The following is a 27,492-nucleotide window of genomic DNA, read 5'->3' on the forward strand; positions in this document are numbered from 1 at the left end:
TGTAAATTTTATGGCTGTAAACATCTTAGTTCTGGCTTAGGACTAATCTCAGGGAAGTGTGGACCAAATCAAAAAGTTAAAACACAGAAGCAGGGGAGATAACTCAAATTATATACTCATGATTCCAGCAAGAGAATTTATTGTTCTGATATAAAATAATCATACTCTCTTTACAAATCCTGTCTACACCACAATCATAAGTAAATGGAAAAAGAACAATAGTTTGAGGACAATTTTGCATATTCATGACCTTGTAAATCAGTAACAAATTACAGTATAAAAAGCATAATAGCTCATAATCCAGTTATAGATATCGCTGCAGCCTCGTGTCAGTTGGTTTTTCTTATCGAGCAGACAAACAAACGCTTTGGCAATGGCTGTTCAATGGTATGCTGGGACCCATTTAAGTTGAAGAAAAAGCAAAAACAAACAAAAAAAGTACCCATATTATGGGGCACAGTCAACCGGGAAGTTGCTGTGGGAATAGCTCAAAGGTTGTCAGTGTGGGACTCAGGCCCCAGGCTTTTTGTTTCACTTCTGTGGTTGCATAGTTATCTTGGCATGGTAGAAAAGGAAGGGAAAGGGAAGTGGCTAAATAGTCAGGGATAGAGGTTGCCATTGTGATGAAGGTGGAGCATGCTGGGATCCCACTGGCTACTCCATGGAGACGGAGACAGATGGAGTGAGTGACAGACAGAGAGCGGGAAGTGGAACTACCTGTTGCTGTTGGAATTGGCGTATTGCACCTGTTTTTGCTGGAGGAGCTCCGTGACGGCCAGCAGCTTTTTCAGCACATGCTGCAGACACACAGTCAGAGAATATCGCACATATCTGATGTTGTACTTGGTCAATACTATGCGTTTTCAATAAATGAGTACGTTTCTAGCTACACACCTGCTGTGCTCCTCTCTCGTTGCTCAAGGTGCGGAGTTCATCGGAGTGAATGGCACAGATCTCGTGCAGGGCAGCAAGGTCTCGGGTCAGATCAGTCCTAAAGTGCTCTGGAGCATCAGGCAAGTCAGGGACATTCTGTAGAACCCGGCAAAATAATTTGCAGCTGGTTAAAATTGCAGCTAAATTTTTATGGTGGAAAATGGAACGGCTATGATCCATCATATTACTTTGGATTAAATTGCATTGTGTAGCTTTAAAAACACACACACAGTTCCTACAGACATTTCTTATTCCAACAGACCTCATCTTATTTTTCTTTCTTTCAGTTTAAGTTTTGAAGTAGCATACATTATCTGTACAGTCAAGATTCAGTACCAAAATCCTTTATTGTATGGTTTATTTCGGATCAGCTTGCAGAATCCAGCCACCTATGTTCAGAATTTTATGCAACTCACCCCCAACTCATCCAGAAACATGATCATGCGTTGTTTATTATTCTTAATGAATGGATTCACTCCTTCCATGTAGGGCTCCTAGACCATGAATAGGAAAACTGAATAAATCTTCAATTACAATGTCGATAAGCATGGAACAATGCACACATGTAGCAAAACAAACCTTGGCCCCAAACTCCACTAGATTGGCTAGGTTCTGGACTGACTTGGCCACAAGAGTGAGTGTTCTGCCTGCAGTAGCAGAAGGAGGATCTGTGTATAAAAAAAGCAATCTTTAATTACCTTAACGTTGTCTAATTGTTAGTGTCCTAAAATAAATAAGAGTTCCCCCTTGACCTTAACGTTCTACATCCTTAAAACTACAGTGCATGGAAGAAAGATTACAGAGCAAACAAAAGTACTTTACAATGATGTTCCTGTGCTGCTGCAAGTCACCCTGACAATCCTACAATACAAATTCACATTTCTGGAGTGTCAGGTCATAATGTTCAGGACAACTGCACATGCATAAGCTCTGGTAAGTCAAGACATTATAACCACCTTTACGCACAACATAAGTCTGACTTTATTGCACTAGGGGTGAAAGAGAGCATGAGAAAGGAGAAAAACGTATTCTAATGTTTGTTTTTTCACCTTTTGGACAATTAACCCACTCATTTGTTCTCTAACTTGGGAATCTAGTGAATGATCATTTGATTTATCCTCATTATAGAATCTGTGTATAGAAGTTTTCCCTCACAACAGAAGTAAGTGACTAACATTTGGTGTTTATAAAGAGATAAAACAGATATTAACTGACATATACCACTAAGAATGTGGTTTTGGGAAGCAGCCTTAATTTTGTCCTGAGTTGTGAGATTAATCTGCTTAGTGGGTGAAAGATTGCAGCATAACCCACAATAAAAAAAAAAAACCTTTTCACAGGTAGCTTAGTTTACCACTGAGGGTCTGACATCCTGTATCTTTATGCAGCTTTTTATGTAAGTGGTGCACTCACCAGAGATGATGTTGAACATCCTGGGGTTGAGAATGGCAGGGCAGATCAATCGCAGGAAGACAAAACCACTGCACACAGACAGAAACAGAAGCAGTTTGCTCAGCTGAAACACAGACCTATACACTTGAAGGACTGCAAAAACAGCACTGTCATGGTGGCCTACCTCACAACTCTGGTCCGCATTGTAGTGTTAGTGGGCCATTTCTGCTGCACAGACTTCTGCAGGCACCCGTAAATAAACCTCAAAGTTCTGGCAATATGAAAAGAAAGAAATGGTCTATAAATAGCAAAAAGAAGTTTAATAGTATATAAATCAGATGCGAGCATATGCTTTGATTCTGCTTACGGTGGCAAGATCTCAGCAGCCATAAAGATCTTCTCAACCAGCTCAGAGAGGATGGTGAGCAGATTGGCCAGATTCAGTTGTACATCCTCATTCTTTTCCAGTTTAGATGGGTTCAGCTTTAGCACAAATAAGCAGAAAAGAGTGTAAATAGGTGTAGCATTCATAAATGGCTTCCTACGACATAAGGGGCATTTGGTTTAGAAATGTTTCGACATTGTTATGTTAGCAATATTAAAATCTAATTTTCACATAAATTATGGAAGTTTCTACACACAACCTACACCAACACAAAAACACTAATTCGGTCGTACTAAACACATGACAAACCTCGCAGGACTGCTTGCTCTCCATAACCTTAAGAATGGTATCTTTGAGGGCATGATGGACGAAGGGTGTGGCTGTGGCCTTCATGTACTGCTCCATCAGAGTGCTGGCCAGCGTGGTGGCACGAAACAGAGTGGTGGCTTCATCTGGACAAAGATATTTCTTCTACAGCATTCTCACAGCATTTGTTACATACACTTACTTAGAAGGCTTTTTGCTTTGGAGTCAATTGACTATTGCCGTTAAATAGGGGAGTTTTTGCATACATAGAAAGAAAAACGGTCAGAAAAATGTTACCTTCCACGTTAATCTCTCGGTCATTTAGAGTCCTGAGTAGTGGGGCCTCGGCTTTCTCGTGTCTGAAGATCCGGAGCAGAATGCTGGCCAGCAGAGTGCGGTCCTGCCCACACACATGAGCCAGCGCGTAGATCACGTGGAAATCTCTTTGTAGAATCACCTGAGTACAGAAGAGTGGTTAAATGGAGACTACAAACTTTTTGAAAAAGATCAGTAGTGCAATCTAATTACATCTAAAAACAAATGTTTGAGGTTCTTACCTCTTTGAATTCATTATACTCTTCCTCTGGCATGATTTTCTCCATGGAATATCGCGCTCGCACACGCAAGGAGCCCGGCTCAATTCCCTTCAGAGGCACATGAGAGCTCAGCGGGAACCACTCGTCAATCATCTGGCCCCTCTGCAAGCGGCTCAGATGGCAACGCATGAACACTGTGCAGACACGCACAAGCATAGTGTTTTAATTCAAATGTAATCTTTCAGTTCCTCTCATGTGAACAGCAGAGGGTGCCAGAGTGCAAAGGAAGATAACTTGTACCAGCAAGTGCATGCTGCTCTATACACAGATCATTTTAAAAAGTATACTTACAAATATCACTTTCTTTACTCTTCTTAGTTTTGTTGCTTAGGCTGATTTCAAACCGATTGATTTCACTGGATAAGTCGCTGAAAGAAAGCAAAAAGCAATAAATTCTTAATGAATTTGGGAACATCAGTTAAGGATATTCAATATTCAACATTATATACAAGTCTACTCACTCAAAGATGAACTCCTCTGTGAAGACTGGGTTCTGGCCATCTCTTGGATGAGTCCTGGCTACATGCACGCTGTTCAAGTAGATGTTGCAGTATGGGTTTGTGAAATGTTTGATTGGAAGTTTGTGGGCCTCTTCCACATAAAGCACTAAGCTGCTCACCTGAGATACAAGGACAAAAATCTTAGGGTTTTAGGGCCATGACAAAAAAAAAACTGTCATCAACTAACAGCACAGACTGACAGCCTATTTCTACAAGATGGCCATTTTGCACAAAAACAAAAACAACAAAAAACCGGGTAGCCTACCGCATGCATTGAAAAAGAACTGTAGGATTCTCTAAGATGCCGATGGGGTCATGGGATATTTTAACAACTGTTCTTTATAATGTACATAAACTTGATTTTGAAATCTAAAAGCACATGGGCAATCAATTTTACTCTCTGAGCACAATTTCTTTTCATAACCACCCCCTTCCCAATAATTCAAAAAGTGGTCATTATCCGTGATTGGTGCTGGCAAATGCCAAATAGTGCCAAGGGTGTGAAACAGCCCCCCCAAAAAAGATATGTAACAGTCAGCCTGATGCATCAGACCCCAGGTAGCAATGCATTACAGTACCTGACGTAGACGCTTGTTGGAAATGGCCTGTGTAGGCTTCCTCAAGTTACTGCAGAAGGTTTGTAGGCATTTCATCCAATCCTGTGGGTTTTCAAGAGAGTGCATTAGGCCACGTTCACACTGCAGGTAAAAGTGGCCCAAATCCGATTTTTTTGGGGTCAAGTGACCAGGTCAGACTTCTTCAGGAGTAGTGTGAACACTCAAATCTGGCCCAGATCTGATTTTTTCAAATCAGATCTGGGCCACTTCCATATGTGGTCCTGAATCAGACCCAAATCTGATCTTTTCCAATGTGGCTGCAGTGTGAACTGTGATTTGATGCGACTTTTACGTCAATCTACATCGACATTCGTCACAATTATGCGCCGGCGAAAACTTTTTTTTTTTTCCTTTTTGCGTCAGCGAAACCTTTTTTTTTTTTTGCGCCGGCGAAAACATGACAGGTAACGTGTGTGTTAAGAGTGTTATATAAAGTGGTTACGTGAACCAGCTCATAATGCTTGCATTGAATACATCACATTATAGCATTACATGATATGTTTGCTTGCACCAGATGATACAATACTTCCTCCATAACCTCGCCAACTTTTTAGCGCAACGGCGTGCTGCGTGTGACGTCATTGTTATTGTTCGTTTGCGCATGCGGGTCAGTTCGAAAGAGCAAACAGTTCACACTGGTATCTGATATAGGCCACATTTTAAAAGGTGAACAGCCAAACCAAAAAAATCAGATCTAAGCAAAATATCCGAATTGAGCATTAAGACTTGCAGTGTGAACGCGGCCTTAGAGTCACCGTTCAAGTCAGGAACATAGAATATATGACAAGATGTGATCTTCAGACATACCTGGGCCTGCTCAGGTGTCTCTCCCGCAAAGTAGAAAATGCACTGCTCTTCACTAAAGTGCTGAATCACTATCTGGAAACAGTTTGGCCTGCAAAAGAACAAACGATACTGCTATGTTTCACCTTGCCCCAATGAGTTAAAATACTACACTCCATAATTAATCCTTCTTAAGAGTTATGTAAATGGTGCTATGAAACAGCACATGCTGGTTACCTGCCAAACAGACTGTCATGCACACAGTACACTGAAGACACACTGAGGTCGATCAGCCCTTTGGGTTTGGTGGCTCGTTTCTCGCTCTCAAAGTAGATAAGTTGAGCATCATTGCCCTCAAGAATGAAGTAAAGGTTCTTCCAGCGTTTTCCTTTGCCTAATCAAACCATCATGCATTGTATGAGGAGAAATGTTCATTTACATGGCTACCAATGCATGTAATGTCAGTTTGTACACCCCTGCCAAAGCACTGAGCGGCTTTAATATATTGAATCTGGTCACTTTATATAGGATTATGTAGAAAATTAATGTGTCATTCAGTACCTTTATTAATTAGGAGGTATCCTTTCTTGACAATGTTTTTGTAGAACGCATCTTTCGTTTTTCTCCGAATGGTTTTGTAAATTTCTCGATTCTCATCGATGATGTTACAGACAACTTGTTCTTGTTGCTTTGAAAAAGAAAAATTTTTTTTTTACAGAATTCAAAATAATTAAATACAGATCTAAAATAGTTATATTATTGTTATTTACATTATAAATTTGAACAAATACCTGATTTGGGACAGGATCTTTCAGGTTATAGCCTTCTACAATCTGCTCTTTTCTATAGTGTTCGATGATATCCTTAACACTGCCGAAAATACAATTTTGAAAACATTATTAAAAGGCCTTATGTTTAATCTGTGTGGTATATTACTAATTACAATTAACAGGTCTATTATATGAACTTAAGAGTATTAAAAGTTAATTTCACACAGAACATTTATACTATACACTTTACAGTTTTCTAAGTACACACAGTACATGGCTATAAATGTAAAGTTTTAATGTAAAATGTACATTTCTTTGCTCCATTTCGTCTAGCTTGACCAGAACATGAAATGTCCTGCAGAATATTGTCTATAATAATGCAGAATCTGTAGATCTGTGTCAGCTGCAGTGTTGAATTATTGTATTATTTTACTGATGGCTATAACTACTCACCATTTCTTGAATGTATTATATTAACCCAACAGATCCAGAACAGTACACACATGGTTTATCTATGTTAGAATTCTCAATAGAAACATTTAAGCCCAGTTTCTTATCTAATAATCTAACCCTTACACCAGCAAACAAAAAAAAGTCTAATCTGATCCTAGATCAACACCACATTACAGGATGGGTGACAAACTGGTAATGACTGTGTTTATCCCGATCTCCTGCAGATCTGTGGTGTGCTGCCTGTTAGGCAAAACATTAAATATGAATGAGCAGGGGGTCCCAGCTAAAGTCAGAGAATAAAGGGGTAACTGTCTGCCCTCCGGCTTTGCCACTGCACTTTAAAGTCATAGCCTCCAGACATACCTGTTGTAATACCTTCCACCCATCATGTACTGGTTGTTGGGGGTGGGGCAGATCTTGAACCTTTGGATGTTCTCATTAGTGCGGAAGAAGAGCGAGTAGTCTCCCGGTGTGCTGTCTGACGGCCGCACCAGAAAGCTGCACACCTGGCCTGCTAGTGATGGAGATGAAAAGCACAATTTTCCATACATGTATGTAGCCTTTGTAATGCTATATAAACAGCTATGAGGCAAACACTACTGGAATAAGGTTGTGGAAGTTCAGCATTTCCCAAAACTTTCTGCAGGAGATTATTTTTATTAAGATGATGCAATGAATTAATATAATGCTTTAAATATAAAGCTTCATAATTCAGTTTCATCCAAACTAACCAATATATCTTGCAGCACGGATGAAAGATTTATTAAAAGTTACCTTCAGCGGTCAATGGTTTTAAAAACAATGAGTTTTACGGTGTAGATTTACAGACTACTGTATAGAAATTCTCTACATCAATAAATATTAAATATATACCTGTCATCAACAGATTGTATGCTTCTTGTTTGCTGATTTTCCCATGGTACCAGCTACAAAGAGGGAGAGCATGAACAGGAAAGAATAAACCATGCGACAATGGCAGAAGCGGCATTAGTGCATTTGAGTCAGTACTGAGTCGAGGTAGATCACTCAGTTCATGTCATGTTTAAACTCAAGGAAACAATCAAAGGCTCCTGCCAGTCTGTCCTAATCAGATTACATTGTCTGGTCTGTGGCTTAATGTCATGTATATTTAATAAAGTGTTCAATATATTTCTTCTAAATGTCTCTTTAACTTATAACAACTCAAGTCACCTAATCAAATCTAATCAGAAGCAGAAAAACAATCGCTTCTTATTTGATTTTTTTTTTTTTTTAAAACTTTTAACCAGTCTACAAAGCCTGATTGTCATTAAAGGTCTTAAACGCTCTCTCTTCAGTAAACGTCACACAGGCTTCCTGTAAAAGCTGAGCTAAGAGTAAGGCAGTGAGGTAATTAATTATAACAAAGTGGCCTCTTCACGTATATGAGCTATACTGTACAAGTAGGTCACTGGTGTTAATCATTTCAGTGAGTCAATCTGTTAGACTGCTTCCCTAAATAAACTGTTAGACTGTGGTTTCATCACATTCGCTCTGTAGTCTGCTCCCAATACAAAACAAGATAAAACACTGTGGTGGCTTACATTTTGCCCTCATGGGGATCCTCCTCTCGTCCCTGCAAACAAAGTCAGCCATTAATCATAGTAAGTACCACTTCAGAAGACAACAGTACTAAAGGGAGTGACCTAGTCTTTGTGAGAGCTCTTACAATCAGGGAAAAGGAGGATAACGAGATAACTCTTCAGAGTATTGTTAAGGGAGAGAGACACTCACCACCTCCTCCACCAGATCATTCACTATAAGGCCCTTTTCCTCCGTTCTGACATTGGTCACCCACATCCAGCCATCTTCATGTTCATTGTGAACAATAAACATGTCTCCTTTGAGGAAACTGACAGAAACACACAGTAATTCATAAAGGACCATAACAGGCAATCCAGTGATGAGTGTCTGTAATAATGGTTAAAAAAAAAAATAGAAGTTAGTTTCCCACTAGGCTGGTTGAATGTGTGTGCATGTTGTCTCTCCATTCCTTTCCTTTCTTTAGACCCGTTTTTCATTCAAACAGGTCTTTCCTACTTTTAGGCGCTAAACGACTTGCTAGACATCAGTAAAAACCTTTGAATGAGTATATGGCATATGATATATTTGTATATTTTTATAGTATGCATGCAATATTTCAGGTTGATTAAAATAAAACTTCTGATTTGAAATTTTTAATTGTGCTGTTTTCTTAATCAATCTTCACCTACAGGTGAAAATACATATTTTTTCTAAATAAATTTTGTTTGCAGTTAAATAATTTCACTCAGACAAAAGACTTATCATATTTTTAAAAGATATTATTTTTAATAATATTTAATTTTTTGTGCAAGTGCATTGATGTGCTTGAATAAAATATCTTGTAATTCATGGGTTTAACATGTAAAAGATAAGCATATATTAGTTTAAGCACATGATGGTTTATTTAACGTGACAAGGCAAATCAAGTGACTTGTGCATAATGAGCCCGATATGGCTCCCCATGAGTACTCATGAGATATACCTGATCTCGTCTGTATCTGGCACTTTGGTGTATGGAAGGATGGCTCTCACTCTTCTCCTGTCTTCCACAGGCTGTAAAACAGACACAAAGTAACCTAAAGTCAGCATAAATTGGCTGAAACAAAAGCCCTTTATGCATTACTGGCAAATGAGACTTAAGACTCTGAAGAAATGTCAGAAGGTGAAAAATGACTGCAGAAATATATTCTTTTTTGCATATGACAAGTTGTAGAGTAGCTTGGTGCTTTATCATACACAGATGCAGATATAAAAGCAAATAGGTTTTTTTTTTAAGTCTTTCATCTGTGATGCACGAGTGAGACATTTCCTGTAGCACAGTCACTGCAACTGAGATGGCAGCATTACCTCTGGTGGAGCCACTGGTGATAGCAGCTTTTCACCTTTCAGTAGGCAAGACACGTAGCTGTAATAACCAATGAGGTCTGAAAGGGATGAAAAGCGTCTCCCGCCAATGTAATAATCCCCGCACATGGCAATGATCCTGGAACACAAACATGCCGAAGACTCAAACGGTGTTGCAGTTTTCATCACCTATGTGAGCTGTCAAATGGTGTAGACGTATGATCATATCCTCAATTAAATCTGGGCTTCTAAAACACAGGTCAGATAATTATTTATGATTTGTGCCTGCAATGTCGCTTCTTAATCGTTAACAACAAAAGCATTTGTTACAGTTACATGTCCCTTTAAAATGTCAACTGGTGTGAAAAAAAAAAATTTAATTCAGGCTGCAGAGGAGGGCGACAGTTCATGTGAGCTGACACACTCCTTTTCTTTTTGAAGACCTACCCACATTATCGCTCCTCAGCTACCACTTAAATAAAAACAGATACAAGAACCTCAGGGGAAAAAACTATACTTAAAAATACAAAATTTCACCATTACAGTAAAAAAAAAAAAAGTCACCATTTCGATGTTTCACAGTCACTTTAGATTACTAAAGCTACATTTAGTCTGCTGAAAGTTTTTATAAACCTTTAAGAAAAAATTTATTACGTGGAAATCAGTCTTTTTATGCTTTAGCCTTCTCGTGCATTTTCTAGTTTTCTTTGAAAAGTAAAAATGTAAAACAAGAAGGTAATTTCCAAAAACCATTACTGAATTTACTCAGTGGCTGAATCTCAAATGGCTTTGCATGTGACAGTGGTTTACAGTGAACATGCACTATAAGTGAACATAAGGTTTGTGGATTTTTTATTTGGATCATGAATGAAATTCATGACACTGAGCACAGCAGTGCTCTTTCTGGAGCAATGTAAAATTGCAGTAATTAATATTTAAATGCTAACTTAACGCCAAGAGTAAGACGACAAACTAAATTCTAAAACCAAAGTATAATTATACCTGTAATGTAGTTCATTCCATGTGGTTTTGTTCGATACCTTGGTGACCGTTATATTGACAGACTCACCTGAAATGGTTGACCACATTGGTCTTGCTGAGGAAGGAGAGCACAAAAGAGCCAGGCCTCCGGTCGCTCTCCCTGATCAAGTAGCTGCCCGGTGTCTTGGCCTTGCGCAGCCGCTCCTCTGCAATGGTCCGGTCCAGCTTCCCATGGTACCATCTAATGTAAAACAACAGAAGCTAGTTTCAAGAACTTATCGACGGATAATTCTAATTGAAGTGTAGAATAATAACCTTTCCTGTGAAATGCTCAAATCGAACCAAATCGCAAGGTTTCTAGAAACATCAGACACATTAGTCTCATCCGATACTGTCCAAATGTATCTCATTTAAAATGAATGAACCAAGAACATTGCCCAGCATTGCATGAAATATGAAAAGCTTTTATGCCAAAGTCCAGGTCATTGCTATAAATTAGAGAGTAGGTTTTCAAACACTGGTTAAAATTTCAATGATTTAGTTTCCAGGGCATGTAAATAAATATTATTTTTTTTTTGGTTGGTTGAGGTACAGGAAAAGAAAGCATCAAGTGAGAAACCGAGAAAGAGTACAACACAGTTAGAGTGAGAGGACAGCATGAGAAAAAGTACCAGACAGAAAGGGAAAAAAAGCAGCGAAGGCATAATGCAGTGCAAGCAGTTTTTAGTTTTAGATTAAAATAATGTCCAGACTGTCAAATGGAGCAGAACGTTGATGCTGCAGAGCATCAGTTATAGTATTAAAAGTACAATATGATATTACAGTAATGTTCTGTATGAGTGAACACACTTCTGTTTCTTTGCATTCATTAATAACATTTAAAAAGAATCTAGAACACTGGCAGGATAAAACTACTGAAATATTCATTTCAACACCAGACCGTTCTCACATTTTTCACACTAGTGCTTGCCAAAATTGACCTTAAAAAAAATTATCTCCGCTTTAAAAGATGTGTGGGAGAGAACTCGTGTGTCTGTGTAGAGGAAGTGGCGCTCATGTGGTGTTGGTGCATGAATAAATGTTTGACACCGTCCTGAGAGTTGACAGAGGAAAGTTGTGTGTTTTCCATATAAGGTCTGCATAAAGTACACCACAAACTGTAGATGTATCAGCTTCTAGCAATTCGACATCTTTTGCACTTGCCTTGCATCCAATGTTTATGTTAACTTTGTGTGTGCATGTGTGTGTATTATAATAATAAAACATCCTATGCTTAGCACAAACGCTGTAAATAAAAATAATCTCTGAATGAAAAAAGAAGAGGTTAAAAAGAGGGAAGATAATTTATTTCACATCACACTAGCAGGTGATTAAAACAAATAAGGGATTGGCATACTGGTCACGGATATTTAGTCATATATCATCCAAGATATCATCTTTAACTAGCATCAGAAGTTAGACTGTCACTGTTCCAAAGATTTACGATGAAAACCAGACTCCATGTGACTTTTATAGTGTAAAAATGCTCAGCCAGCAAAAGATGGGTCCTTAACTGAAACTGCTGCCATGTAACAATTTTCTGAATAAAAATGACATTATCTATTAGCAGATCAACTTGTATGTTCTATTAAAACCTGGATTACAGGCCCGTCGAGGAATGAAAGCAGCATATCAGTCTGAGTATCTTTGTACTTTGTAACAGTCCATGATCGCTGATTTTACATCGTCACCGACAGCTGATTAATGGCCGCTGCGATCGGTTTTTTCTTCCGATGAAGTTCTGGCAGTGTCAGAAGTTTTCAGTCACTTGCCTGCAGTGTGACATCTACGACGAGCATCAAACCAATAAATAATAGTAGTGCCAAACAGGATGATGCACTTAGCGTGACAACTTTGATGACTTGCTCCATGTCATAGCTTTTTTTTCTGGATTGGCAAACAAAATTAACGTTACAAATTGGTTTCGTTTTCTGCTACCCGCCATTTTAGCGAGAGAATGTTAGTCTGAAAGTGTCACGGATTGTGTCACCGATTATGACGCGTCTTGATTATTGTACGGACATGATGACAACTGATATCCTACAGTCTGACAGAGATCATGTTCGTACAGTGTGACAAGCAACAATCGAGAAGGATTATGAAGAATCATACAGTGTGAGCCTGGCTTTAGTCACAGCAACTACTTACATTGAACATATGTGCATATAAGTGTAATTAGCATGAACATATTCATCTACACTATGTGCAGTGGGCCCTCCATTAGCTGAAATTCTGACATCTTATGAGGATGGGTTATGAGGACCCATATGAGGATGGGTTCCCCTTTGAGTCTGGTTCCTCTCAAGGTTTCTTCCTTTACCGTCTAAGGGAGTTTTTCCTTGCCACTGCTGCCTGTGTCACCTCAGACTTGCTCATTGGGGATAAATACATACACATTGTGAACTAAATCTATCTAATATTATTCTTTATATTAACCTTTTGTTCCATGTTTATGTTGTCTAAAATATGACATTCTGAAAACCATTTAAAATCACATGGCTACCTGAAAAGTGAAAAGGAAGAAAATTCCAATTTCATTATTAGTTTAAATGCAACTGATGCAAATCATTAATTTTATCATTAATATTACATACACGTGTATATTATATATATATATATATATATATATATATATATATATATATATATATATACACACATTATATAGAGATATAATACATATCTCTATGTATTATATCCATACATAGAGATACATACATACACACACATATATATATATATATATACATAAATAATATACATTATTTTGATTTGGTGCATCTTTATACCAAACAAGTCCTCTACATCCAGAAGTTGTTCCATGTTTATTACTATTTTCATTTTTTTTTAGCACTCCGAGGATGTAAGTCCTGTCATTTACATTTTTAAAACAGTGTAACTGCAAGCAACAAAGCAAACTACGGTTTACAAGCCAAGCTGTGCATTTTTGTTTTTGTAATGCTGATAATTTACCATGTAGAACCAGCGATAAAGTAAGTTAAAGTTGATAAACATGCAAATAATTATTTAGTCCTGGAAAACCTCTCATCTCAGCTGGAATGATCCTAAAATAATTTATCATCCTGATTCTGAACGGCTTTAACAAGCAAATATCTTGCTTACCTCTACATCTGTAACCTAATCTATTTATTGACAACAAGGCGTTTATGTTCTCTGGTCTCTTTAATCTCCTTGAGTAAATGTCAGTTACAGCATCTGAAATACAGAAGCATCTTTGACACGCTTGACTGATACGTGTTTTCTCTAAAATCATGACAGCTTGTAGTTACATGTTTACAAATTGAACATATCTGGCTTGCAACAATATTTAACCAAGCATGACATTAGTTGTTATGCTGGTGCCTTGTTTTCTTTTTGTGATCCTTACATTATGAACAGACAATGACGATTAAGTGAAAACATTTCTAAACATGTTTGTAATACGTGACGCTGCAGACGTCTCCACACAAACTCGGGTCTATGCCCATGACAGCAACCGTGGCCTTTAACTTAAGAGATAATCATCTGACAACAACTTAAAAATAATACTGGCAGAAAAGGAAGCGATGAACAAAGACAACAAGTATATCTAGATCAACTAGATTAACGTCCACAGGAAGTGCACTTTACAAGAAAGCTCTGGCTTTTGTAAAGCTGTTTTATTCTTGTTGTACATATAGAATTAAGGCTATAACTGACAGCAAATCCTTATTGTATTGCTTACTGCATTACATAGCTTGAGCTTAAAATGAGCAACAGGAAGCATGTAGGGTTGGACCAAGTGCACTATTATAATCTGGGTGTGCATGACACTCAACTGCCTCCCCCATAGATACATGCAAGCTTCATGTCAGGCACTATTTTCCTCAGAACAGGCCGATACACCATGCATGAGACACGACATCACAACAGTGTGTGTCTTACTGAACTACATGAACTTTATTCATTTATGAACATGTAATTTAAGCAGAACGGTTTTCTGAGTCGTTAATGTGCAAGTACTTTATAAAATATGGCTTATATTCTACTGGCTGACAAGATCCAATGTACACTTTGTAAGCAAGATTATGTCCACTTTTGAGAATTAGTAATTTACAGGCTCCTTTAAAAAGTTCCATTTGTTTCATTTTGCCTATTCACATATTTTAGTTAACTGCCAAAGGCACAAAAGTCTTTGCACTATATTAACACAAGATATGCACTTGCTTTAGAATAATTAATCCAAAACTCCACCATATTGTATTATGTTAACATAGCAAACCCTCTGAAAAGTAACAGGTTTCACATTGTAATGATGGTCGTGTTTTGTACAGTTTGGGATGTTTACTACTCATATTGCCTTAGAAACTCTTTTCAGCTGTTTATCCAAACTTCAATCACAGTTTTCTCATGCTCTTTCCATACTGCAAACAGGACATTTTGGTTTGCCCACAACAGCCATCGATGGCAAGACAGACATCTATCTAAGACCTGATTGAGTGGGGTCAGTCTCTCGCTCTCATCCTCCCTTTCTCTCTTTTCCTTTCTCCATCAGGGCATATTGATATGGCTGGATTCCCTGATGCAGCCTGTCTACTAAAATAAAAAGCATCTCTAAAAACCTCCCGTCACTGCTCATTAGCGTCAACATGAAGCAGACTATACCACTTGACATTAGAAATGTGCCTCATGCCAGCGGTCACCAGGGAATCTGTGCATAGCTCACTTTCAGGATGAGGATATGCAGGACTTCAGGTTTAGACTCTCACGTACATCAAAAAGCTTAATTCTCAGCAAATTCTCAGTGTAGTTACTGCCTTTTAAACACTTCCACAAGTTAGTGTTAAACTTAAAACTTACATGAGCTGCAGAAATACTGCGAACACTCTTTGAAACCAAGATCTTCCACCACAACAAAGAGTTGTCAACAGCAAGAAGAGAAAACCACTGAACTACATAGGGAACAATATTGGTCTAAGTCCAGAAGCATGTTCAGTTACCCAAAAATAATGTTATGGTACCAACATCTGAAATCACACGATGAACGGTTTCAGTACACTAGCGAACAGGCAACACAAAATGATAGAAACCTGGACATGTTCATTTTTAATCAAAGTAACACGGCAACATAATCCTACAGTACAAGCAACCTGTAAAATAACAAACATTAAAGAAGAGAGCTATTGTAGCTAGCTAATGCGCTTCATTTAAAATAGACTCGCTAACATTATAAAGTATAAGGCTAGAAAGTGCATTAGCACACATGTATTTTTAAATCAGGGAAAGTAATCCAAGCATCATAATACTGACACTAACAGTATCAGGGCATCCTAATAATAGACAATAACAGTATCTGGGCATCCCTAGTTTGACCATTGTTTAGAACGGTAAAGGGAAAATTCAACATTCCCCCACATATATTTGACTAGTTGAGTAGTATGAACAAACAGTCACCATATAGAGAAAGCACGTTCTTCATCCGATCCAATGGCACTTACACTGGGTTCATCTTCTGCTGCATCCTCGCCTGTCCCACTCTCTCAAATCATGAGGTAAAGCCGTCCGGCTGCTGGATCTCTAGCATGTGCCTCTCTGGTCCCACGAGACATGACTGACACGACTCCAATACAATCTCTGGCATGATCCCATGGAACTGCGGCAGCGCTAAGCTCATCTCTCTCCTCTCCAGTGCAGTGCAGCTGCTACATCTGCGTGTACTCTATCAGAAAAGCTCATGTGTGCATTACAGAAACGTAAACGTCACTAGCTCGCAGAAGACTGTACAAGTTTCCATCAATGAAAAACAATTTTCCAGAGGTTAGAATTATACGTCAGGTCCATATTACTACTGTGGATTGCAAATAAAGCCAAGAATGAGTAAGAGGATGCTCAGGATGGACTGTGCGCAGGAAAAGATCCACAATGCAGTGGCAGTGTGTGTGTGTGTGACACTCACCCTCACACTCCCACTCATTACCACAATCATCTATGAAGAGGGCTGCAGCTATTGATTGTTTTACTAAGAGTATTCTATCAATTATTACATCTATTAATTGAGTAATCGCATAAGAAGTACTTTTTCTTTATTAGAGAGGAATAGTGAATATGCAAGAGAAAAGACAGGTCTCATAAAATGAACAACTAATTTGTTTACTTTTTAGAAAAATTTAGAAGCCATTTTTGTGGCTAAAATTGCATTTAGTTACAAATTACAAAACTAAACCCATTTAGTGCATTTGATTGCCATATTACATTCTCTGGTGGAATGACGAATTTGGCAATAATGTCTTCAAGCCACTCTGCAATATTTGCAGCTGTGTTTCTCTCTTCAAGGGGCATCGTGGTCAGGCTGTAGGGCTGTGCGTGTGTGTGGGTGGGTGGGTGTGTGTGAGACAGAGTGTGAGATTATGTTCATGAATGAATGCTTAGGCTTTCACAAAACTTAACTAATTCAGGGACATCATAACTAGCCACCATAGTGATTTATGGTCTTAAATAGTCATTACATATAGCCACAATGAAACGTACATTTTCACAGGCCTTCATTGAAACTAGCAGTCATAATGATTCAGGCTAAATGTGAACACTAACGTGGACTTGATGCGAGTGTTTTTGGATAAGATGTTGAAACACAGTTTTAGTTTGAAATTATCACAAACTTTGGAAACTTTCTGCCATTTTATTTCGCCTGAATCTTCTCCTCGCCCCTCTCTGATTTTACCCCGTTCCAACGTTTATCACTCTGCAGCGTCTGTGTTCCCATCACAGAGTTTAGTCGGTTGTGCGTCAGTAATTATGGTACGCTGGGAAACACAGTGCCCGTGTGTAGTTACAGTATATGAACTAAACGAAGCTAAATAATAAATAATTTGCCTTGATGATTTTTTTTTGTATTCCTCAAGGAATTGTTTCAGCCCTATCTTTGAATGGATCTAGAACAAGGGAAGGGTCAAAACAATAGATTAATTTAGCTGTCAATTAGCAAAGTTAGTTAGATATTACATGCTAATAAAGCAAGCAAATTGTGTTTTATTTTTAAATAAGATCAATAAGCTTGCTAAATACTATCCTGCTGAGAACTACACAAAAATGTGGTTTCATTATAAGATGGGTTATATATTGTTATTATAATTATAGAACTGTTCGAAGAAGCCGTCTAGCTGACTAGCGCATATATTCCTAATTCTAACATTTAATTCATTACTTATTAAAAGTATTTCTTCTTAAAATTTAAAACAATTAGTTCCTAATGAAGTTTCCCAAGTTAATTAACAGTGAGCCATTGCAAATCGCCTGAGCTATTTGTACCATTTTCCTGAAGTTTCTGTGGTGGAAAAAGGAAATGTGGAGATGATATGCAGAAACGGCTGGGAATCAGCCTTATTTTCCTTCCTACATGACAAAGTGTCATAGCATATTGGACTCAGGCATAAAGATCAGCAGCACATGAGCACTGATATGGCTGCTTTTAGCCCTCAATCTGTATAAATTAAATAAACAAAAGTTGCCTCATACATACAGACTGAGATAAAATGCAGAATCCTAGGGTTATTTTCACAAAACATTCCTACCCATTAGTTAGGAACTAGGAGGACATTTTACTCAAGTCTTCATAATATAAGATTAGGAGGATGTGAACTATAGCTATACCTGAGAGCAACCAAAGCTGCTCTGTGTACAAGTTAAAAATAAATAAATAAATAAATAAATAAATAAATGTCATATGTGCTGCTTGCAAAATATTTTTACAGTTTAGGAATAATATATGCAGTTCATTTGTACTATATAATTTGCCTGTGTGGTAAAATAGTGAAGATTTGTAAAAATCTTGATCTGCATCTTGATCATTGCTCAACACCCTGGATGTAAGGTAAACCAGTATAGATCATCCCAGATGTCTTTGAGTTTTTTTTACACCATCATTGGCAAACAATGCCTTCATGGACCTCACGTTATGCACAGGGGCACTTTCATGCTGGAACAGGTTTGGGACAAGATTTTAAGTTTATATTATACTAATTGTGCTGTAGACATTCCTCATTGGTGCCAGTGGTGTTTCATGATAAAATATATAATTTCAATGGGAAATATTATCACAAAATGTATATATGATGTCTCAAAATCATATCGTTTTCAAAATTTACGATACCATCAATATCATGCTGGGTCCATCAGGGCATGTGCCATAGGATTTGTAAGTAACAATTTGTTGAAAAATAACAAATCAAAGTGAATGAATGAAATCTGACGATAACAGAAATGTCTAGTCAGCAAACACATTGTGTTTAAGTAGTTAATGCGACAATTTACAATGCTGCTGAATTTAAAATGAAGTATTACAAAATATATACATAAAAACAAATAATTCATAAATTTTGGTTTATGGCAATAAACTATGTACATAAATGTTATTAATACAATTAATATTAATAAAATGTAATACAAGTAGCTCTTGGCCACCTTAATTTTGTCAAAGTAACTCTGAGGAAAAACGGTGACCCCTGATATACACAGTGGCATTTGCATGCAAGTTTGGTACAGTGTCAAAAATAAAGATACCACAAATGTCAGAACCTTGCTCCTTCCTTTCAGCAAAACAGGCAGTGAGAGAAACCCCAAAATAATTCATGTTATGTGTTACCGAATGTTTCCTCTATGCATGTGGATACAGCGCTACAGTATGTAAATCAGCTTCATCATGACTGCTTCTTTACAAAAGAACAACACAGGATGATTTATCAGCTCTCTGTGGAACCGTCAATGTAGACGCTGTAATGGTACTATATGGAAACATTACAGTGCAAACGTGAAGCTTTCGAGAGAACACTGTGTGGCTAGGTTTACTATCAAACAAATTACACTGATGTTTCGTGCAATGATGTCTATGAACTTTACTCCTCAAAATGTCATGCTGAACTCTCAGCGCACGCAAGCTGAATAAGACAAAACTGGAACAAACTCTTTCCTTATTAGTGTACCACTAATGTGTCCTGCTAAAAGAGACTACAATGCAAAACTATTCTAAAAGAGGAAAACATTTAAATTACATTCAACATCAGCAGTGCTGAAGATGCATCAACACACAGTTTAAGTAACACAGCAAAAACCTACTGAAGACTGAGCGAAGACTGTGTACAAGCTATTCTATCCATTGCAGATCTTGTACCACTTCGTATTCAACTGGCTCCATGTTTAGTTAGTCAATTAAACAGCAAGGGTGTGCAATTTACCTCTTCTCTGCATGCATGGCAACCCAACCATTTTTCTGCCATTTCTAATTCAAAATCCACTGTAATCTTTATAGGAAGCTCAGAAATCAACTGGTGTGCTGGTTATTTGACCTCTTTCGCTGTTTTTTCATGAATAAGTAGCAGACTGGTTAGCAGCTGTGAAAATTTTATCCCAACTGTTGGCACCGCAGTTTATGAATGAGGTGCGTTGTACAGAAGCATGAATGTCTGTGGTGAGCTAAAGCACAATGTTTAGTTACACATGGTGCAAACAAGACACTCCATCTAACCTCATTTTAAGCAATAGGTTCACACATACAGAGAAAGCTTCTCATTTTTCCACTGCACTCCCTCACTGCATCACAGGATCCAAGGGAATCTGGTAACATGATGACTACACACTGTTATGATTGGATTACTGAAAAACCAGTAGACATTCAAGATTCGTTTATAGGAATGAGCTGAGTGCTACACTCCGGAAGACAACTATTTTTAATCACATATTACACGAAAAGCATGCTAATGCTTTCGACTTGCTGTAGAAAACTCCCAAATAATGGTTAATATTTCTCAGAGCAGCATACAGTGCAGCATACTCTGGACTGTATTCTTCGTCATCATTAAGCTAATTGCTCAAGTTGTTTGTTTGTTGAAATATCAAGCATATCGGTGTTGGAACCAAACTGATTTTGCCATCTCCCTTTTACCGGCATGATGCTGGTCTGGAAACAAGCACCAGTAATAATGGTCCTAAACATGACACCAACTTGAGCAGTTAGCTTAATGATGACGAAGTATACAGTCAAGAGGGTTTTCAGATCCAAATGAATTAACAACACTAACAGATGAAAACATTTTATCAGCATTTGTAACAGAGTAATATGGAGCTTGGCTGGAGCTTCACTGCCTTAATCCGGTCATATGTAGATTCCTCCGAGAATGCCACAATGACAACTGGGATCCTGTGCGTCTGTGAACTTGTGTACATAGAAGAGGGCAGTTAATGCTCTTCACCGAGGTGTTGCATGAGCAACTCAAATTTGGATGATAAAAACGTGCACATTACTGGAAGTAAATGCTATTATTCTTTCTCTGTGCATTAGGAAACTTCTGCATCTGAGAGCATATCTCAGCTCATACACCAGTAAAAACTAATGGTTCTTTTTAATAAATAAATCCTACATACAAAGCTTGCAGAACAAAGAAAGGCCACGCTGGTTAACATGGAAGCATATTATAACCTTTTCATTTATTCAAAGCTTTTTGGAAAACGAGCCAATTATATGCAGTAGAAAATATGGTGGACAGGTACAAACTAAAATAATCTCAAGATGTCTTGTGTCGATATTGCTTTAGCTTTATAAAGGCCAAGAGGAAGCAGTTTACTCTGTGTGAACGTCATCTATCAATAGTGTGTGAAAATATGCAGTCAATTGTTTGTACATTTCTACATACATCAGCTATATCAAGATGACCTGGAATCTAAACTCAAAAAATAATGCCTCAAGACAATTAGAGCTAGAGTTTACCCAGTGGCTTAGCAAATGTGGACATGAAAGACATGTAAGACATGACGTCATACAGGACCATGTGGTGGTAATATTTTACCTATAAAATGAATCTAAATTTGATCAAAATGTATGTCAGGAATGAAACGAGTCTGCTTTGCATTCTGATATTTCTAACCTCAGTTCTTGATGAATCTCTTGCCAGGTCAGTCTCAGTGTATTAGTTACTAACTCAGCAGTATAAATGGGAGGGTCTGCTATAGTGGCTATTTCAGGAAGGTCAGTCTGTAACTTTATGCTGAAAGGGAAATGATTCATGAGCCATAAGCAAAAAAAAAAAAAAAAAGTTAATTTTAGTATTTGTGACTAAATTTGAAGCTTCATCTTACATTTGAGGAAGAAGTCAGAGAGTTATTGAAACGTTCAGCACTCTATACATATATATTAGACTCAATGTAATTCTCCAAAATCTCACAATGGCCCTTTCTGTAAGAAGTATTAACTCTGATTCGTGATCTCTTGGATATCGGGGTGACCTCTGTTTCATTAAGTAAGACAGGACCATCCTAAAACTGATCTGGAGCGGATCATTAGATATGTAAGGAACATGATGGGAATGTGAAACATCCTTACTGGTTAGTGGGTGGTGCAGAGAGGGAGAAAACAGCCTCCTCTTCCTCGCACTCCGCTCCGTCCTGTTGGTCGCTCTCGTCCACACTGCCGTGCGATCCGGAACCGGGAAACATCGGCGGAGGCGGAAGCGGCGGGAAACCTGAAGGCCCGTCCGGAGCCGCCGAGCTGGGAGACGTGCGGCTCTCTGTTCCCTCTGAGCCTGGGGAATAGCAGCCTCCTCCTTGTCCTGAGCTTGACCCGGCTCGAGTGAGCTCTTCTCCTTGCACAGGATAGATCATGGCGCTGCTGAGGCCGTCAGGGGACGGGGACGGGGCGGACGGCGGTCGGTAGCTCGGCGCAGCGGCTTGGCACAGCTCACTCACCCGCACTCGATTCGGTTTGGCATAAAACGGAAACTGGGTCGATTCGGGGCCTCGACCGTCCGCTGCCACTGTGCTCCTGCCTTCGTTCCGCACCTCGGCGTCCATCAAAATGCGACACAATCGGAGAACCTGCTCCTTTTTCTTTGATTCAGAACGTTCTCCTAGTCTCTAAAGCGTCGTCCAAAACTTTCTTGGTAAACACCGCACCGCCTCCCGTTAGCTAGCTAGCGCTGGCTAGTCCACACACGATAGCTAGCTAGCTAGCCACCGCTAGCTGACGGTACGCTGGATGAGTTATGTCTTCATTGTTTCCTGAGTTTCGGTTATAGACGGGGAATAGGAGAAGAATATGAAACAGAGTAGATATAAAAAGGCTTAAATAAAGCGAGTAATCAGTCGGTGTGTTGCCGCAGCGCCAGTTCTTGCTAGCAGTCCACTTGAGGTGGATGTGTGGTTTTATTGTGAGAGTCTGCGCCAGTCTTTTTCTGCTCTTATTTTGTTTCCAAACAGTTCCAAAAAATTACCCGAGGTGTTACCTGACACGGCCCGTAGTCGCCTTCTAGTATCCGACAATCCTCTCTTTCTGCATTTCCAGTCTGCGGAGGCGTTAAAATCGTCCCTTCTGCCAAAGTTTCTCCTTTCTTTCGAGATTAGCGCAGCGCTGGAACATTTGCCACAGCTGCTCCCAGTCCCACTCCTTTCCCTGCGCGTGCCCGTGCTCCCCGCGCGCAGACCAACTCAACAGAGCGTCGCGTGCATCGATGTAATCTGCTCTCTGTTCAGGCTAACTACACTCTTACAATTATCGCAGAGGAGCTACACTATATATATATATATATATATATATATATATATATATATATATATATATATATATATATATATATATATATTTTGTCATAATATAATGTAAATATTTTTTTTACTACATGCACAGATGCACATGCACTCTCCAGATAAAAGATTCTGCTGACAATGATATATATAAAGCATTGCTTTAGTTTGCATTACCTAATTGAGAACTGTCAGAAATATATAATCAGATGAAATTCCTTAGGATTTATCCTTAGGAAACTAGAGGGTCGTAGATGAATCATTTCTCATGAAGGGAAACCAGTAGAGCCACCCTTAGTGAAAATTCACTTGAATTTTAAAAATATTACTTCAAGAGCATGGTTAACAATCTTCCATGTAATTCTGTCTTTTAATTCAGTTTTTCAAGTGTGATTTTTTTTTTTTTTTTACACAATTCAATTATTTTCACATGTGATTTTGACACCATTTACATGATTTATTTTTAGATTGGATCGTATCAGATGTCATACATATTTTTATGTTGGAAATGTGTGATCACACTTTTTTTTCACACATGATGACATATGTGTCTGTGAAAAAAATAATTGTCTATAAACCAAATGCATCCGTTTCATGTGACTTTAATCCTGTGACATGATTCAGCTTTGATATGATACACAATCCTCTCCTTGTTGGCCATCTTTGTGATTCTCATACTGTCAGGCTACACCCATAGCCATCACACAAGAGGGATGGGGAGAGAGTTCAGTACAAAACCAGCTCAGCTCAGTACAGTTATCTTCCCATTGAATGATTTTTCTCAATGTCACACAAATAAATCATTAGTGACAACATTCAAAAATAGACAGATCTGTGCAGATCTCTACCCAATGACTTTGCATCTATCATATAAGAAATCTTCAATATTAAACAGTTAACATGTTGGTGCATTGCACTTGTTTTCCACAAATTATCTGTGAAGTACATAACATCAAGAAAACGTAATGACAGTCACATCTGCTGTTTATACCAACAGGAAGGCCCAGGTGGTTCCCCAAAATTTTTCACTTGCAGTGTAATTGGAGCACATATTTAGACACCAGTATTCACACTGGTGGTCCTTTTGGGGTCTTTTGTACAGGCGTGTTCTCTTCCATGCTGGGTGTGAAAATCAAAGCAGCATGGGGCTAATTGTCAGTCATACAAAATGAGCTGTGTGGAAGCAGTGACATCTGCTGAAGAGGCCTGCTTTCTTATTGTGTCTGTCAGTCAGACAGAAAGAGAGAGAGCGAGAGAGAGAGAGAGAGAGAGAGAGAGAGAGAGAGAGAGAGAGTAAAATGCATGAGCAGATGTGAGAGTGTTGCTCCTCCTATTTGCCAAGATGGGTGAACATATTAACCCTGTCAAAATGCCACATTTATTATTTTTACAAGGAATAAATTAAAGATTTTGTTTTCATGAAACCTACTCTACCTGGTTCAGTTCTTCGATGAGCATGATAAATCATTTTCAGAAAGCATTTACGTTATAGGCATGTTGTGGTGTGTGGCAGGTAGCATAGCTTTACCTCCGAGTCTTTACCACCTTCCTAGTTCAATCCTCTCAGGTTTTCCTGAGCTTGCCGTTTCTTTCCATCTCTCAAAAGTATGCTGGAAGGTGGATTAGTTACAATAAAAAGCATTTTTGACAATCCCTGTCATCTTTAAACATGTTAAACATATAATTATCCATATCTTATTTACAACTGACCTCAAAAGAATTAACTGTGAAGGATGTGTTTAAATGAAACTAGGATACAGCGAAATTTCAAAATAAACTTGTTGCCAAAATGCATCGATAAGTGGAAAAAACATTGCTTAGTAGTAAATAAAACAAGGGTTAAAAGGCAAAAATGTAAAGTAGGAAAAGATGAAAAGACAGGAAGGTAGAGAAGGCACCCTGCTACACTGATATATTGAGAATGCTAACAAAGCTGTGGGTGATGGATGCGTGTAAAAACGTTAACAGTACCTCTTACTGTTTAAACCCGTTTTCCTGGTAACACAAGCACTGGTAAACGTAAAACTGTCCAAACACACCAGATGCAAGCAGAAAATGAGAAAGTCCACACAGACAGTAAGAGTTCAGGATTAATCCGCAGCCCCGGGAGGTAAGAGGGAAAAACTCCATTAAAGATATTTAACATAATATTTTCATTTAAATGCTGCACAAATAATACGTAATAGAAGATAGAAGCGTTTATTTGTCACATATACATTACAGCACAGTGAAATTCTTTCTTCTCATATCCCAACTTTGGAGGTTGGGGTTAGAGCACAGGATCAGCCATGATAGAGCACCCCTGGAGCAGAGCAGGTTAAGGGCCTTGCTCAAGGGCCCAACAGTGGCAATGACGGAATGTCTTGAACCCCATCCTCCAATCAGCAGCCCAGACCCTTAAAAGCTTGAGCCACCACTGGCCCTAGAGATATACACTTACTTAGCGCTTTATTAGGAACGCTTGTACATGTGCACATTCATGCAATAATCTAATCAACCAATCATGTGGCAGCAGCACAGTGTATAAAATCATGCAGATTCAGGCCCAAAGTTTCAGGTAATATTAACATCAACCATCAGATCGAGGGGAAAAAATATAATTGCCATTTTTAACTGTCCAGTTTCAGTGATCCTGAGCCGAACGCACTTTACATGATGTCACTAGTAAAAATGCACCAGAATAACCGCCCTTTCTACCCACCATACATGCTGTTCAGAAGCATAAAGGGGTCACTTTTTACAAATGTGGGCCGAGTGTTTGTTATACCAGCAACATGTAAAAATGTGTTTGTGCTGTCTTACATACAGAGCTACACTCATCTTCATTCAGGATGTGCTGAAAATAGAATGAGATGCCATGGGATGTCTGCCTCATCTTCCTGGAGTTCCCTTGAGTAGGTGGAGTAAACAGACATGCAGCTATGATACTTTAACTTGGTTCCCTGAAGCTACAGTTAGAAGATTTATGGTACTAGTAGAAAATCCCATCCTCCACTGACCTGAATTTCTTTTGTAGAGCATGTGGTAAGTGTTGAAAGGAATATTATCACCTCCAGCAAATTCTAAGTGTATGGTAATAGAAGACATTTATTGTACAGAAGTATATTTGAACTGGTGTGAGTTTGCACACTTAAGGGCAAGACAATTCAGGATTTCCATATCTTTATATATATATATATATATATATATATATATATATATATATATATATATATATATATATATATATATGACATTGCTTTTTTGTATGAGAATTATCTTTAAATCTGAATGATGAACCACCTTTAATAAGCACTTAATTAATTCACTTGGGATTACTTAGATGAATCTCAAATTAACCGACAAACAAAAGACTACTTTTCAAATTATAAGTGTAAACAAACCAACAGTTAGCAAGCACTAAATCCTGGATGCACCACAACATGGAATGGCAGATGGAAATCTGTACTTCTCAAAATGAAAATATTTTACAATATATAAAATATGGTGTTCAACCCCCTAAAGCCCCCAATACAGCAAATTTCACTGGAGCAGTTCTATTGTCTCACTTTCTTTTGGGAGCTGTATCAGAAAGGGAATAAAGGAAACAAGATACATGTGGTAATCTAATTTCTGCTGAGTGCCACTTGCACGCATAATGCCACCTCATTTGCATGGTGTTATGAGAGTCATTACGCTAAATGGAGAATTGTCACAGTAAATTACTGGAAATTGAATGTGCCTCATTGGGCTAAATTGGGAGAGAATTTTCATGGCATAATGGCGATTTGGAAAGGGTGTGAGTCTGTTAACTTGGTTTCCTTGCTTCATTTAAAACACAACAACCCAATGAAGAATGCAGTTTTGTTACTTGACCATACTGTGTCAAGCTGACTATGTTCAGTAGCAATTGCTAGTTCGGGCATGATTTGTATCTTGTTGCAACCTAATTTAATTTATCCTACATGATCAATATCAAGAGCTGCAAAACAGAAACATGTGCAAGCGAGAGAAAGTGAGAGAGCGAGAGAGAGAGAGAGAGAGAGAGAGAGAGAGAGAGAGAGAGAGAGAGAGAGAGAGAGAGAGAAGCATAAATGGAAAACCCTGTCAAAGAAATGCATTTTGTGGCATTGTGCCTACAATTGAGCAGATTTTAATCTTGTTTCCAGATAATTCTATCCCAGCATCTCAGTTGCAGTCCACCTCTGTTCCTGGTTGCTATGTTGCCCTGACTAGACTAACTGGAGCATACTGCCTACTACCATTTAGAGTCTTTCCTTAGGAAAAAAGAAAGATAAATAGAGAAGAAATGAAAAATGACTAAGC

General features: G+C 38.4%; 1 protein-coding gene across 2 annotated transcripts; it reads right to left on the reverse strand.

Annotated features, from left to right (window-relative positions):
- Positions 1 to 122: 122 nt before the first annotated feature.
- Positions 123 to 23,108, reverse strand: rasa1a (RAS p21 protein activator (GTPase activating protein) 1a). Of its 2 annotated transcripts, none has more exons than XM_060884227.1 (25): positions 21,992 to 23,108; positions 10,691 to 10,843; positions 9,625 to 9,760; positions 9,260 to 9,330; positions 8,488 to 8,605; positions 8,298 to 8,329; positions 7,609 to 7,661; positions 7,099 to 7,246; positions 6,304 to 6,382; positions 6,074 to 6,200; positions 5,750 to 5,906; positions 5,537 to 5,624; positions 4,691 to 4,771; positions 4,074 to 4,231; positions 3,904 to 3,980; positions 3,574 to 3,746; positions 3,314 to 3,473; positions 3,020 to 3,162; positions 2,693 to 2,808; positions 2,510 to 2,596; positions 2,347 to 2,414; positions 1,513 to 1,601; positions 1,350 to 1,427; positions 895 to 1,029; positions 123 to 797 (listed from the first exon to the last, which is right to left on the reverse strand). In XM_060884227.1, the coding sequence occupies exons 1-25, from the start codon at positions 22,456 to 22,458 to the stop codon at positions 714 to 716; spliced, it is 3,078 nt and encodes a 1,025-aa protein (XP_060740210.1). In that variant the 5' UTR covers positions 22,459 to 23,108; the 3' UTR covers positions 123 to 713. The 2 variants fall into 2 exon arrangements, with proteins under 2 accessions (XP_060740210.1, XP_060740209.1); XM_060884226.1 differs by having other exon boundaries at positions 7,099 to 7,249; positions 21,992 to 23,107.
- Positions 23,109 to 27,492: the final 4,384 nt, after the last annotated feature.

Source organism: Tachysurus vachellii, chromosome 12, assembly GCF_030014155.1.
Source record: "Tachysurus vachellii isolate PV-2020 chromosome 12, HZAU_Pvac_v1, whole genome shotgun sequence".
Classification (NCBI taxonomy): Eukaryota; Metazoa; Chordata; class Actinopteri; order Siluriformes; family Bagridae; genus Tachysurus; species Tachysurus vachellii.